The 14,692-nt window shown below is 43.5% G+C and overlaps 1 protein-coding gene across 6 annotated transcripts in view; it reads left to right on the top strand.

Moving 5' to 3' along the window:
- The window catches only part of LOC126091990 (E3 ubiquitin-protein ligase HECTD1), a 349,712-nt gene that overhangs the window by 139,176 nt on the left and 195,844 nt on the right, over window positions 1-14,692 (top strand). For all 6 annotated transcript variants that reach the window (XM_049907362.1, XM_049907358.1, XM_049907357.1 and 3 more), the window contains 5 exons: window positions 970-1,145; window positions 1,893-2,060; window positions 2,714-2,836; window positions 4,928-5,158; window positions 7,269-7,391. In XM_049907362.1, coding sequence (XP_049763319.1) covers window positions 970-1,145; window positions 1,893-2,060; window positions 2,714-2,836; window positions 4,928-5,158; window positions 7,269-7,391 — 821 coding nt within the window. The remainder of the gene's footprint in view (window positions 1-969; window positions 1,146-1,892; window positions 2,061-2,713; window positions 2,837-4,927; window positions 5,159-7,268; window positions 7,392-14,692) is intronic.

Consider the following 14,692-nt stretch of genomic DNA (forward strand, 5'->3'; position numbering starts at 1 on the left):
TATTTTACCCAAGAGGACGCCATCATCATTTAACCATACAGTAAAGCTCATGCCCTCGGGAAAAATTACGGCTGTAGTTTCCATAGGCCCATTTTATATGCTTTTAAGCGTTGCGCACTCACATTTATTTAAAACTCTGCTCCATGTGATAATCATTGAAGGCTAAAGGAAGTATGCTGAAAATGTAACATTGTTGCAGTATGTCTTCAGTATAGCAACATTGCTGCAGTATGTCTTCAGTATAGCAACAATGTTACAGTTTCAGCATTATTCAGGACAGGAATTTACTGGATATGAAGTTTGAAATTGTAGTTGAGTAGCTAAACACAGGACCGTGTACGTATGGAGAAACTTGAAGGAGAAATTAGTTTAGATACATGATAATCTGAAAAGAAACAGCATTGATTTGGAAAGACTGAGTCATAAGAGAGAATGAATAAAAATTAAGGACTAGAACACAGTGAATAAGAAAGTGGAAGAAAATTGCTGAACAACGAGAAACGAAGTAGTGGTAGTTCAGTATTCACTACTTCAATTATGAAAGCCTACATAAAGTATGTAAAAAGATATTTGCATCCTTTGTCAGTCTCATTTTTGGCGGGAACTATTAAGTATTTCAGATTTCAATTAAGTGAGGTATACATTGTTAGGAATCTCTCATATAGGAAGACTCAGGAGTGAGATGCATGAAAGCTTTGTTATGATTCTCATCGGTAGGTGAGAAATTAATTAAGAGAGTTATTTGAAAGCCCACTTACCACTCAAAAAATCTCCATGATTCAACCACAAATTTTGAAGACCATGAAAAAAACAAATTTGCTTGACAGCTTAATAGAGATGACCACCTACAAAGCACAGGTGCCCCCCTCCCCCCCCCCCACACACACACATGGCACATAGAAACTACTATGCTTCTGGAATGTTAAAGAGAGAGAATAATTAGATCATAATTATCTCTTGTGTTCACAGAGAATCGAGGGGAATTTCTTGAGAAACTGCAGCGTGCTCGATCCCAAGTGAAGCCCAATACCCCGAGCCAACCAGTTTTGACGCATGCTGGGCCGGCTCGACTAGTAGTAGGGAACTGGGCATTGTCCTCACGAAAAGAGGGAGAGCTTCATATACATAATTCTGATGGCCAGCAGGTATGTATTTATGTTGTCATAATCTGCATCGCTTAATCCTTGAGGTCCTTTGTTTACTCCAATTTGCTCAGTGTTGTGTTGGTGGTCCTAATTTGCCACTGTAATTTATAGGAGTCAATAACTTGTGCTACTTGTTAAGGTGACTAACCTAAGAGGTGACCGCTACAGGATTGGAGTGGAAGGTGGCAGAGGTGAAACATAGAGCAAGCCTTAAGTATGAATTTACAGTAGGTCTTTTGTCCATGGAGCTGGGAGCAAACTTATAACAAGTTGTGTATGTTCTGAAGGTTGGATGGTGAAACGGTGGAAGGGAATTGGAGGAACATTGAAAAAGAAGTCTTTCTCATTATAATCGTACATCAGTCACAAACCCTGCCTCTCACATTGGTCCCAGAAACTTCAAAATATATGGTCAAGGGCAAAGTGTCAGAAAATAATCCACTTGTATGAGTACTGTGAGAATAGAAAATAGTGGAAAAGCAATTTAACATTAATACTTTCACAAACATGAAGCTTTGAACAGGAATGTGTTTATGTTTAATAAAGATACAAATGTTAGTAATCCATTTCTTCTTAGGTTGGCCAAAGAGCTAGCAGTTGTATATACACTATTATGAAGTTATTTTTTATCACTTCAGTATTGAGGATTTAATATAAAACAGAGTATTTGTGAATATCATATGTAAATATTTATTTCAATTAGAGTATATTTTTCATGTGAAGTGTGTGTTTTTTTAATTGTTACAGCAAACAACTATCTTACGTGAAGATCTACCCGGTTTTATTTTTGAATCAAATCGTGGTACGAAACATTCATTCACTGCTGAAACTTCACTTGGTCCAGAATTCGCTGCAGGGTGGACAGGAAAGCGAGGAAAACGGCTACGATCAAAGATGGAAGCTATGAAGCAGAAGGTATGTTAATACTGTAATTACTGATACTGTGTCGGTCAGTACCTTTGGACCTTCAGAGACCTGTTTGGGCATAGTTAACAGTTGGCTGCAGTCATTCTTTTGTGCAAAATATGTTTTCAGTTCCCACTCTTTTACTGCCCACAAAAAAATATCTAATCAAAACTAAATTCGCTTGAGAATTTGTATGTGGTTTTGCAGCCAATACTTCATAACATGGTTTTGTGAGTAAATTACTATTAATTTTTAGTATTGCATTTAGCATATCATAAAATGAAAGTAATATTATCTTCAGTTTATAGAATTAACACTGATTGTTTAGAAATACAAGTAGTGAATAGTGTAAATGACCTGCATCAGACGCTGTGATATTTATGTTATTGTGGCTGGTTGCAGAGATATGATACACCAGTGTTGTTGCTATAGATGATGGTAAATTTTATACAGTGCAGTGCAGTGTGGTTGTGAACTATGTACTAGTGCCTGGAAGGAGATCATGAATTGCTGCAGTTCCAGTAGCTGCATATCCGCTTTGTGGTTGATATTGCGCGCGCGCGGGTGTGCGTGTGTGTGTGTGTGCGTGTGTGTGCGCGCGCGTGCGCGCGTGGGGGGTGATATATAAATTTTGTTAAGCAAGTGTTTTTTTTTCCCTCCAGGTGAAAGTTCAAGCTCAAGAAATCTATGACAAGTATTTCAAGGCAGCTCAGGCACAGCCCAGAGGAGTAGTTGCAAAGCTTGGGAACATTGTGGCTCAAATTGAGCTAGCATGTCAGAAACAGGTAAGCCCACATTGAGTGTAATAATGAAACCTCACAAGCAGAATAAATTGCTAATGCTTCCCTTGTGTATGAAAACTGCTTATGCTTTGGTTATCCATGTACCTAATTTTAGATCAGTCACCATTCTGTATACAGTATCACTGTGCTTTTACGTTCCCGGAATTAACATTTTCCTGCTGTTTACGACATTTTTTATCGTTACCGTCAAATTTCCTATTCCCACAGTGTTCATTTGCAACTGTTTTTGCTTCAACATATTTATAATTTTTTCCCCGATCTACACATTACAAAAAAAAAATTTCATGGAGAAAAAATTGTGCTGGCATGATGCTGGCCATCCAGTAGTGTTAACAAATATAACGTGGTTAAGTTTCTTGACACCAGGGCACTCTACTTAGCGGATTTCAACTGGTAACCATGTAAAAGTTGGAACAATTCGTGCTGCATCTCCTGCTGCTGCCAAGCTCTACTTGGTGTGGTGGCTGATAGGAGTAACTCTGTTTGTTTGAATGAAGATATCGTGATCAATCGCAACCATTTCTTAACTGTCTCCACTGTGCAAACACAGTTTGGTGATTGTTGTGATTGTGTTGAACCATATTTAGCGTGTTTTGGTGTTTGGCCAATTGTAGCGCTAGTTGACACCGTCATTCAGTTTGCATTGCTCAAATGTTTTTAGTTTAAACACAGCACCGGTTACATATTTTTTTCTGCTGTGCAAAACTCGTTTCGAGAATTTGTCAAGTGCAGTATTTACGTAGGTATTTTTTGTGATGTTACACAAGCAAACAATGTGAGTGATAATCTGCATGTGTGTGGTTTTCTATGTAACCAAGTATGCACAGTACCTGACCACCTCAGAAAGATGAGTACAGTGCACGAGAAGCAGAATAACATATATTCAAACACCACACAAAATACTTGTGTACGTATTTGCATTTGACAATGAGAAAAAATTATCGAATAGTGTTGTGCTGTCGTGCTAAGCATGAAATAAATAAATAAATACTGCAGTATTTCATTATTTAAATAATGAATGACATCTGCAAGCTTTCAAAAACATTGATTATGACATATGAAATGGAGTCAAACATTCCTACTTCCGAGAGCTATCAGTTACATCAGCAGTTTTTATTAGATAATAAACAAGTCCCTGACAAGTCTTTTGATGCCTGTTATGTACATATGTCATACATAAAGTGCGAAAATGCGAGGGATATCCTATAAATAACTTTTACAGCTTAGATTTGAAGTTATTTCCCACAGTTTACATTTGCCCGCATTTTACACCATTTTTTTGAAGTTGCTTGAAAAGTGTAAAAGTGGGGTTTCACTGTATATTTTGCATCCTATATTTCTGTATTTTACAGTGTCACAACTAACATAGTAGGTACAACAAACAAAAAACAAGCGCGCGCGCGCGCGCGCGCGCGCGCACACACACACACACACACACACACACACACTGTTCGACAGTTGCCCATGTAGCTGATGGGGGTGTATTTTTGCTCGTTGAGAACAGGGAAGACATGTAGGGCAGTAGGAGGTGAGGAAGTATTGGAGAAAATGTTGTCAGGCATAAAAGCAGTTTATAGAATTTGTTTGGGAACTTCACCTTCAAACAAGAAATAATTATGTGTCGGATTGTGATTATTGTGGAAGATAAGAAAGCAGAAGATATAGTTGATGTCAATTATGTTAGGATAGGTTGTTTTCCATTGTGGAAAGGTCATTGCTGTGCTTGATGTAGTTTCCATAGTGACGAGGTAATTGTCTGAGGATGATGATAGAGAAACTGTGAAAGGGCAATGAGAGCAACCTTTCTTTTACTTCTCAGTACTTCCGTACCCTCTCTTTGGCTCGTGTGTCTTAACATCTCTGATGTGATAGACAACCACTCATAAACAGTAGTTGCAGGGTGAGTGCACATGCATATGTTTTACATGTATGAGAAAAAAGCCTAAGCTACTCAGAATTTCTGGTTATTTATTTGTGCTTATAAAGCTCCACCAGAGTTAGTGCTTTTCCTTCTTTGTAGTTTTCTGTTTCAGTGTGTTGTTCTGTAATTATTGCCTTTCTTTCAAATTACAGCACATGCGTGGTGGCGATGCGTGGCGTGATAATCTCCGTTCCGCTCTGGGTGAACTGACAGCTCTTCTGCAGGAAGAAGGTCTGGTGTCAGCCTACGAGTTGCACTCATCGGGCCTTGTTCAGGCGCTATTGCAACTTTTAGCTACGAGTTACTGGGATCAGGGCCAGCACTCGCGCACCACAGCACGCCTGCAGAAGCAGCGTATCAGAGTTTTTAAACGGTGTTTTCAGGTACATATGCATTAAGATACATGCCAGTCGTCAAAGCATAGCCTGATTCACCCTATATTGTTTTGTTATGGAGAGTTTGGAATTAGTTAAGATGGAGCTATCATTGATTTCTCATTAATACACCACCTCACGGACATTTGACATCACATAATGAAAATAAGATGAGAACAAAGCAAAACCTTTATTAATGTGTGCTCCAATATATTTAATACCGCGAAAGTATAAGATACAAGAGAAAGGTTTCATTGTGATGTGTAGTCAGTTTGTAAATGATTCACTGTTGGCATGCTCTTCTTATTTTGTGCCCGCACTTCTTGCTCCAAGCCATTTTTTTCTCTCTCTCCCTTCCATTTTCATCACTGCCTTTCATTATTTTTTCTCTTTCCAGCATTGCTAACGTCAGAGTTTGTCTATTTCCTACATTGCTTGATTCCTCTTCCCACTGACAGGAGTACTGTACAGCATTGGTTATGTAAAAGAATCGGATTTTTCAGGTTATCGATCATTTACAAAAACATACTAAACTAGTATTCATAGAAATTTGAAACAAACACTGAATTTAACACAAACCTGTACATATATGTTTTGTATAACACATCTTACAAATAACACCGCATAAACGCTATGGTCACAGGTTCGAATCCTGCCAAGGGCATGGATGTGTGTTGTCCTTAGGTTATTTAGGTTTAAGTAGTTCTAAGTTCTAGGGGACTGATGACCGCAGAAGTTAAGTCCCATAGTGCTCAGAGCCATTTTTGAACACTGCATAAATGGTTTGAAAATTGCAGATGACCATTAAAAAGAGGGCACCAGTTTAATACGTATTTGTTTCAGAGCTGAGACACTTTTATACTGCTAAATCTCGCTAATGTTCCAAAGACAGCAACAGAACAGCATCGGGTTTTTCTTCTTGTGAAACCAGTTCACAGCTGTCTCAAGGCATCCCCACTGGATGGACTGTTCACAGCACAGTTGTTCTCCTTTAGTCGAGACAGTGTAAGTAGATCCCTGACAGCTTGTAGCACTGTTGCCAGCTTTCAACTGTGAAATGCTAACAGCTGGAGGCAGAAACAGTAGCCGTCTACAGCACTGTGACAATACTGAGGCATTGCTATAGAGATATATGCACCAACACAACTGTAGGGTGTCTGTCATCGATGAAACCGACAGGTGTCTGTCGTCGATGACACTGACAGTTATTTCCTCATCAGCCAGTACTTGATAGTCGGGTTCAACACTATTGCACTCAAGCCAGTCTTCAATATTTGCCTGATTGCATTCTTCGAATTTTGAAAATTGCTAAGTTACTATCAGTGTATTGGTTGGCAGGAAGTGGTAAAATGCCAGATTGGCCAGCCCAGAGTGGAGCCAGTCCAATGCCAGCAGAACTTCAAGGTGCGTACGCAATGTTAAATTTGCTGTCTGGAACACTTTCGGTTAACTTGTGTGTCATTTGATCATTATTCAGATGATTGATGCTCTACTGTATTTACTGTATTCTGAGCACAACTGTTTCATTTTTGCCCCTTTCCCCTCAGGTTATCACCTGATGGTGAAGAATTAGAATAAAAATGTTAATATTCATAGTGTTACGATGATTACTGCTACCATTTATGGGTAAATAAGCTTGCTACTTCAGTCTTATTAAAAATTGTGTGTTTAGCTACAAGTCTGGAAACAACAGATTAGTCCATGAGCCTTTCCTTTTGATGAAAAAATAGAAAAAAAAGCATGGTTTCTTATGGTGTGGATAATAGGGTAATAGTTTTAAAGTGGATCAGATTTTATCTTGTCCTTAAAACTTTAGTTTTGCTCCTAGTGACTTTCCCTGTAATGCACCAAGGAAAATAATAATAATAATTATTGAGCAGCTAATGTGTTTTGAAACATTAAAAATTTTGTTGACTATAATTTTTGTTGCAAAAGTGAGTTTTCACACTTCTCCTCTGAGATGGAAGTTTATTTTTATTGTTTATTTTCAAGGCTTTCTAATTTCAGCATTAGGATCTAGGGGGGAAAAAACATGACTGTAATTGATTACATTTGAATAATATAATATTTTTGTTGAAATTAATTGAAACGGTTTCATATGTTCCTCTTTTATTATTAGGACAAAGATTCAGGTGTGAATTCAGTGTCTGTCCTGGTGCACAAGTTGGTTGCCGTTCTCGAATCAATAGAGAAATTGCCCATTTATCTCTATGATAATCCTGGCTCAGGATACGGGCTGCAGGTAAGTGATATAAATCCCATTATTTCAATTTTTCCTGAAAGTATCTTGGAGTATGTATTTACTTTTTGCAGACTGCCAGTTTTCTTCCTTAGAAATGTCCTCATTAAAGTTTCCAAGCTAAGCATTCTAATTGAAATTTGTGTACTTGTCAGTTGGTTACTCACTTCGGCAAAGTGGACAGAATATTTGGAAAAGGAATTAATTGATTAACATCAGGTGACTCAAATGTGGTATACCAGCCCTATAGTATCACTTCCATTGAAACATTTTGCTATAGACCAATAAAAAAAAAGGAGGTGGGAGGAGAATAGAATAAGACTTGACAGCTGTACAGTTTTGCTGGACAAAGTATAAAGTTGGTAGAAAATTGGTATTGGCCCAAGCAAACATGCGGTGCTATGAGATAGCTTTCCACCACTGTTTTAGTTTGGCCGCAAGTGCTTTTGTGAAGAAATTTAGCTTAGCTGGGCGCTATATCACGTAGTCAAATAAAACTTAAAATTGACAGAATATTTGACATAAAGGTAGTAATAACTGCAACGTCTTTAAATTTCAGTTTTTGTGATTATGTTAACACCAGTTGTTATTCCTGGTGGAAAGCAGATGAGCTTTTTCTTCTGGAATTATTAGTAATGTAGTATTTGTATAAAGCATGAAAACAGTGTCACACTCCATGTTTTAACTAAGTATAATTCTGTTAATATCGGGCTTCCGAGGTCCTCCACAGTTTCAGATTGAAATTCCCCCCACCCATTTAAAATTTTTACTGTACAATCATAAACTGAACTTTTTCTGCCTAACTACAATATATTTAAAAAGAAAGATGATGAGACTTACCAAACAAAAGCGCTGGCAGGTCGATAGACACACAAACAAACACAAACATACACACAAAATTCTAGCTTTCGCAACCAACGGTTGCCTCGTCAGGAAAGAGGGAAGGAGAAGGAAAGACAAAAGGATATGGGTTTTAAGGGAGAGGGTAAGGAGTCATTCCAATCCCGGGAGCGGAAAGACTTACCTTAGGGGGAAAAAAGGACAGGTATACACTTGCGCACACACACACATATCCATCCACACATACACAGACACAAGTGCTTGTGTCTGTGTATGTGTGGATGGATATGTGTGTGTGTGCAAGTGTATACCTGTCCTTTTTTCCCCCTAAGGTAAGTCTTTCCGCTCCCGGGATTGGAATGACTCCTTACCCTCTCCCTTAAAACCCATATCCTTTTGTCTTTCCTTCTCCTTCCCTCTTTCCTGACGAGGCAACCGTTGGTTGCGAAAGCTAGAATTTTGTGTGTATGTTTGTGTTTGTTTGTGTGTCTATCGACCTGCCAGCGCTTTTGTTTGGTAAGTCTCATCATCTTTCTTTTTAAATATATTTTTCCCACATGGAATGTTTCCCTCTATTATATTCATAACTTTACAATATTATTGATGTTAGTAATTGTACAACTATAAGTCTAGTAGCTGGGTCTCTCTGTTGACAAAAAATAGTATTTCTATTTCCTTATGGAAACAGACGTTTGATTATTGCCCTTCTCTCTCCATTTTGGTTGACTAGGGACCACATCAGTTCAACTGTCTCTCTTTCTGAGCTTTAACTGCTCCCCCCACCCCCCTCCAATTCTCTTGCATTCGTTTCGAGTGTTGGTCTTTTCTCTCGAGTCCCTTTCCTGTCTCCAGCTTTGACATTTCCTGAAAACATTTGTAATTTTTCTTTAAGCAGATCTCTTGCTGGATATTTTCAGGGAACATCCAGGAAAGTGATCCACTTAAGGAAAAATTTCGAACACGCAATGGTTTCCAGGAAAAGCTGAACCTATGTGTTATTGATATTGGTTGTTGTGCATCTTTAAGTAAGTAAGAAGCTGCACTTCTCTATTACCAGAAAAATATTATTTCTCCTTTTTTGTTGAAACAACTTACTATTCTGTAGCTCAGTGTTGTAGCATACAGTGTTAACAGCTTCACATATTTTTCTCTTTTCTGTTGTCATCAAACTTGGATCGCCCCCCAGGGGGTCCACAACTCTTTTGTGGATACGTGCGTAGCGAGCACGGGACCCCGAGCTAATGTGGCCTTCCTTCCTTTCCGGGCTGCATACCTTCCCTTTCCGCATCCTTCCCCATCCCTATCTTTGCCCCTCCTCCCCTCACCTCTGGCTCTTTCCTTCCCTTTCTCCCCATCTGGGAGTATGGTTTGTGCCTACGTCCGGAGACGGACGCTCGTAAATGTACTGCATTCTTTGCCTTCCTTGCTTTTATGTCTTCTTCCTTCCTTTGTCCTTCTCTGTCTTCTTCCTTCCTTTGTCCTTCTCTTTTCGTTACCTCTTCTCTTTCTCTTTTCTCCGCTGCGGCGTTTGAGACCTCTCTTCCTTCCTTTCCCTTTCTCTTTCTTCCTCCCTGTGCGTGTCTGAAGGCCGACCCACGCCCTTCGTGCGTAGCCGGTGACGGGGTAACGCGTAATTCCCCGCCCCGGGTAGACAGGTAGGACACGTACGTACCCCCTGGTAACGGCCAGGCCCAGGGAGGGGTGATTACCCGAGCTGATACCTTCCGAAAATGCCGATTGGTCCCTCCGTCCGTTTGTCGGGAGGTGTGACCTGAGGTGTGAACAATCACCTAAGGCGGGAGTGCCCTCAGAGAGGGCCCCCACAAGGGAGGAGCGCGCCATCGGAGACGCCGGTAATCATGGGGGATTCTTCCGCAATGGTTTCCTCACTTTCCACTAAGTCTGCTCACAAACGTAAGTATACTGAGTCTCAGCCACAGACGAGTCTTCCATCGTTGCCACAGTTCCTTGTTGTTTCTCGGTCTGATGAAGGTCACGACTTCTCCACGGTCAACCCTTTCATTATTCAGAAAGGAGTCGATGCAATAGCAGGTCCTGTAAAGTCTTGTTCCAGATTACGAAATGGCACCCTGTTGTTAGAAACACACAGTGCCCTCCAGGCACAAAAATTGCTGCGTACTTCTCTGCTCCACACCTTCCCTGTCCGGGTGGAACCGCACCGTACCTTGAATTCCTCGCGTGGAGTCGTTTATACACGCTCCCTCGATGGATTGTCTGACGAAGAAATTCAGCACTATCTGTCTGACCAGGGCGTAACGGCAGTTCATAGAGTAATGAAACGGGTTGACACGAACATCATTCCAACCCGCACTGTCTTCTTGACATTTGACACAGTTCAACTCCCATCGAAAATCAAAGCAGGCTATGAGATAATTTCAGTTCGCCCTTACGTCCCAAACCCTACGCGTTGCTATCGATGTCAGCGGTTCAATCACACCAGCCAGTCCTGTTCCAATCCAGCCAAATGTGTTACGTGTGGCAAGGATGCCCATGAGGGTGCTTGTCCACCTCCATCCCCTCGCTGCATCAACTGTATGGGTGACCACGCTGCTTCCTCTCGAGATTGCCCCGTTTTTAAGGACGAGAAGCTCATCCAGGAAATAAGGGTGAAGGAAAAGGTGTCGACCTTTGCTGCTCGAAAATTATTCGCCAGTCGCAAGCCCACCGTGCCTCAGACAGGAAAATACAGCACTGTCCTTGCTTCTCCTCGGCCAACAAAGGAGGCGGCCACGCAGACTTGCGACCTCACCTTTAGTACCACGGTCGTCAGATCGGCCAGCGCAAAGATCGCTCGTTCAACCTCACCACTTTCGCCTGCCCACTCTATGGCTCACCCTTCGTCGGGTTCTGCTACATCTCGAGCCCAAAAGTCGGACGCCAAGTCTTCGAAAAAAGAGCATACTCGTGAAGAGTTTTTACGTACCGCAACTTCACAACCATCGGTTCCTCCTTCATCTAAACAACATTCTTCCAAGAAGGCTACAAAGAAACCCAGTTCCTCTCCTTCTCCGCCAAGGCGTGCCCCCTCTACAGCACCACCTGGCGGAAATCGCCCTCGGCCATCTTCTGTGTCGCCGAGGCGCACTGCTGGTGGCCGGTCAACCGGCCGATCGCTGGTGGCAGGGACTGCTCCTGCCCAACCTATGGATCAGGATCTTCTGCCTTCGGCTGAATGCCATTCCATGCTGTCGGTTGCTAGCTCCGAGCAGTCTTTGAGTTGACAGCAACTTTGGTCACATTCCTCCATTTTCTTTTCACCCCATGTCCATTATCCACTGGAATATCCGCGGCATTCGAGCCAATCGGGATGAATTGTCGGTCCTCTTACGCTCCTACTCGCCGGTCATCTTTTGTCTTCAGGAAACAAAGCTGCGTCCCCATGACCGCTTTGTTCTCCCTCATTTTCAGTCTGTCCGATATGATCTCCCCTCTGTTGAAGGCTCTCCAGCCCATGGAGGACTCATGATTCTTCTCCGTGATACTCTCCATTATCACCCAATCCCCTTAAACACTTCCTTCCAAGCTGTCGCCGTCCGTCTTTCACTTTCCGGATACACGTTCTCTCTTTGTACTGTATACATTCAATCGTCCACACCAATGGCACGAGCTGATCTCCTTCATCTTCTTGGTCAGCTTCCACCCCCCTATTTGCTGGTTGGGGACTTCAATGCCCACCACCCGCTTTGGGGATCTCCACACCCTTGTCCACGTGGCTCCGTATTGCTAGACGTCTTCCACCAAGCGGATCTAGTTTGCCTCAACACTGGGGTCCCCACATTTTTGTCTGCCTCCACGACAACCTTATCTCATTTGGACCTTGCGGTCGGTACTGTTCCGCTAGCTCGGCGCTTCGAATGGTTCGCCCTTGATGATACACACTCGAGTGACCACTTTCCATGTGTCCTCAGACTGCAGCCTCAACTGCCATATATGCGCCCGCGACGCTGGAAGTTTGCCCAAGCCGATTGGACACATTTTTCGTCTCTCGCGACATTCGATGACCGTCGCTTTCCCAGCGTCGACGATGAGGTCACACACATTACCGACGTTATCCTTACAGCTGCGGAACGTTCAATACCACGCACCTCCGAATTGCCCCGGCACCCCCCAGTTCCTTGGTGGAACGAGGCATGCCGTGACGCAATACGTGAGCGGCGACGTGCTCTTCGCATTTTCCGTCACCATCCTACTTTGGCCAACTGTATCCGCTATAAGCAGCTCCGTGCGCGATGCCGTCGCGTCATCCGCGATAGCAAGAAGGCAAGCTGGAAATTCTTTATTAGCTCTTTTAACACCTTCACTCCCTCCTCGGAAGTTTGGAGTCGGCTTCGACGGCTCTCAGGCGCGCCTAGTTTCTCCCCGGTTTCTGGGCTCACTGTCGCGCATGATACCTTAGTGGACCCCGTCGCAATTTCTAACTCGTTGGGTCAGCACTTTGCTGAGATTTCGAGCTCTTCAAATTACCCGCCAGCGTTTCTCCCGAAGAAACGTGCAGCGGAAGTGCGACCTCTTGCTTTCTCCTCCCAAAATCACGAAAGCTACAATACTGTTTCCTCCATGCGGGAACTCCAACATGCCCTCTCATGTTCTCGCTCCTCCGCCCCAGGACCGGATGGTATCCATGTCCAAATGTTGCTGCATTTACCAACCCCTAGTCTGCGTTACCTCCTTCGCCTTTATAATCGAATTTGGACCGACAGTACCTTTCCTAAACGGTGGCGGGAAGCTATTGTCGTTCCCGTTCCAAAACCTGGAAAGGACAAACATCTCCCCTCTAGCTATTGCCCCATTTCTCTCACGAGTAGTGTCTGTAAGGTTTTGGAGCGTATGGTGAATTACCGTTTAGCTTGGTGGCTGGAATCCCGCAGTCTTTTAACACCAGCCCAATGCGGATTTCGGAAGCATCGTTCCGCAGTTGACCATCTTGTTGCTCTCTCCACTTATATCATGAACAATTTTCTCCGGAAACGCCAAACGGTAGCAATATTTTTTGATCTGGAGAGAGCATACGATACCTGTTGGAGGGCAGGCATCCTTCGCACACTGTTCTCTTGGGGCTTTCGAGGCCGGCTGCCCCTTTTTCTTCGCGAATTTATGGCAGAGCGCACTTTTAGGGTGCGGGTGAACACTACTCTCTCCCGTACTTTCTCCCAAGAAAACGGGGTACCCCAGGGATCCGTGCTGAGTGTTGTACTGTTTGCCATCGCCATAAATCCAATTATGGATTGTCTCCTTCCTGATGTCTCGGGCTCCCTCTTTGTGGACGATTTTGCGATCTACTACAGCTCTCAACGGACCAGCCTTCTTGAACGACGTCTTCAAGGATGTCTTGATCGCCTCCACTCGTGGAGCATCGAAACCGGCTTCCGTTTCTCACCCAGTAAGACTGTTTGTGTCAATTTTTGGCAACGGAAGGAGTTTCTTCCGCCCTCCTTACATCTAGGTCCTGTCAACCTTCCGTTTTCAGACGTCGCTAAATTCTTGGGTCTTATGTTTGACAGAAAACTGTGCTGGTCCTCCCACGTTTCCTATCTTTCGGCTCGCTGTCTGCGATCGCTTAACACCCTCCGTGTCCTGAATGGTACCTCCTGGGGAGCGGACCGAGTGGTCCTTCTCCGCCTCTATCGCGCCCTAGTGCGCTCAAAATTGGATTATGGAAGCATAGTCTACTCCTCTGCTCGGCCGTCTATTCTTCGGCGTCTCGACTCTATCCACCACCGTGGATTACGTTTAGTGTCTGGAGCTTTTTACACTAGCCCTGTGGAAAGCCTTTATGCTGAGACTGCTGAACCTCCGCTGTCCAATCGGCGAGCAGTCCTCCTGAGTCGTTATGCTAGCCATCTGTCTTCCATGCCTGCTAATCCAGCCCATGACCTTTTTTTCGACGCCTCCTTTGATGTAGGGTATGCAGGCCGCTCCTCCTCCCTACTACCCCCGGGAGTCCGCTTCCGTCAATTGCTCGATTCTCTTTCCTGCCACTTTCCGAAAACCTTCTTGACAACTTGGGGTACAGCACCGCCTTGGCTCCGTCCCCGGATCTGCCTGCTCCGTGACCTTTGTCAATTTCCCAAGGATGGTACCCCTACACTTGTTTATCGTCGGGCATTTGCTGCTTTATGTGCACAAATGACGGACGCCACATTTATTTACACCGACGGCTCGAAAACATCCTTAGGTGTAGGGAGTGCCTATATTGTTGGCGACACCCCAAATCGCTTTCGACTTCCCGACCAGTGTTCGGTTTATACTGCGGAGCTTTACGCTGTTCTCCAGGCTGTCCACTACATCCGCCGCCATCAGCGGATACAGTACGTTATCTGCTCCGATTCTCTCAGCTCTCTCCTCAGTCTCCAAGCTCTTTACCCTGTGCACCCTCTGGTCCACCAGATTCAGGACTGTCTGCGCTTGCTCCACCTGGGGGGCGTCTCGGTGGCGTTCCTCTG

The sequence above is a fragment of the Schistocerca cancellata genome, chromosome 7 (genome assembly GCF_023864275.1).
Source record: "Schistocerca cancellata isolate TAMUIC-IGC-003103 chromosome 7, iqSchCanc2.1, whole genome shotgun sequence".
Lineage (NCBI taxonomy): Eukaryota > Metazoa > Arthropoda > Insecta > Orthoptera > Acrididae > Schistocerca > Schistocerca cancellata.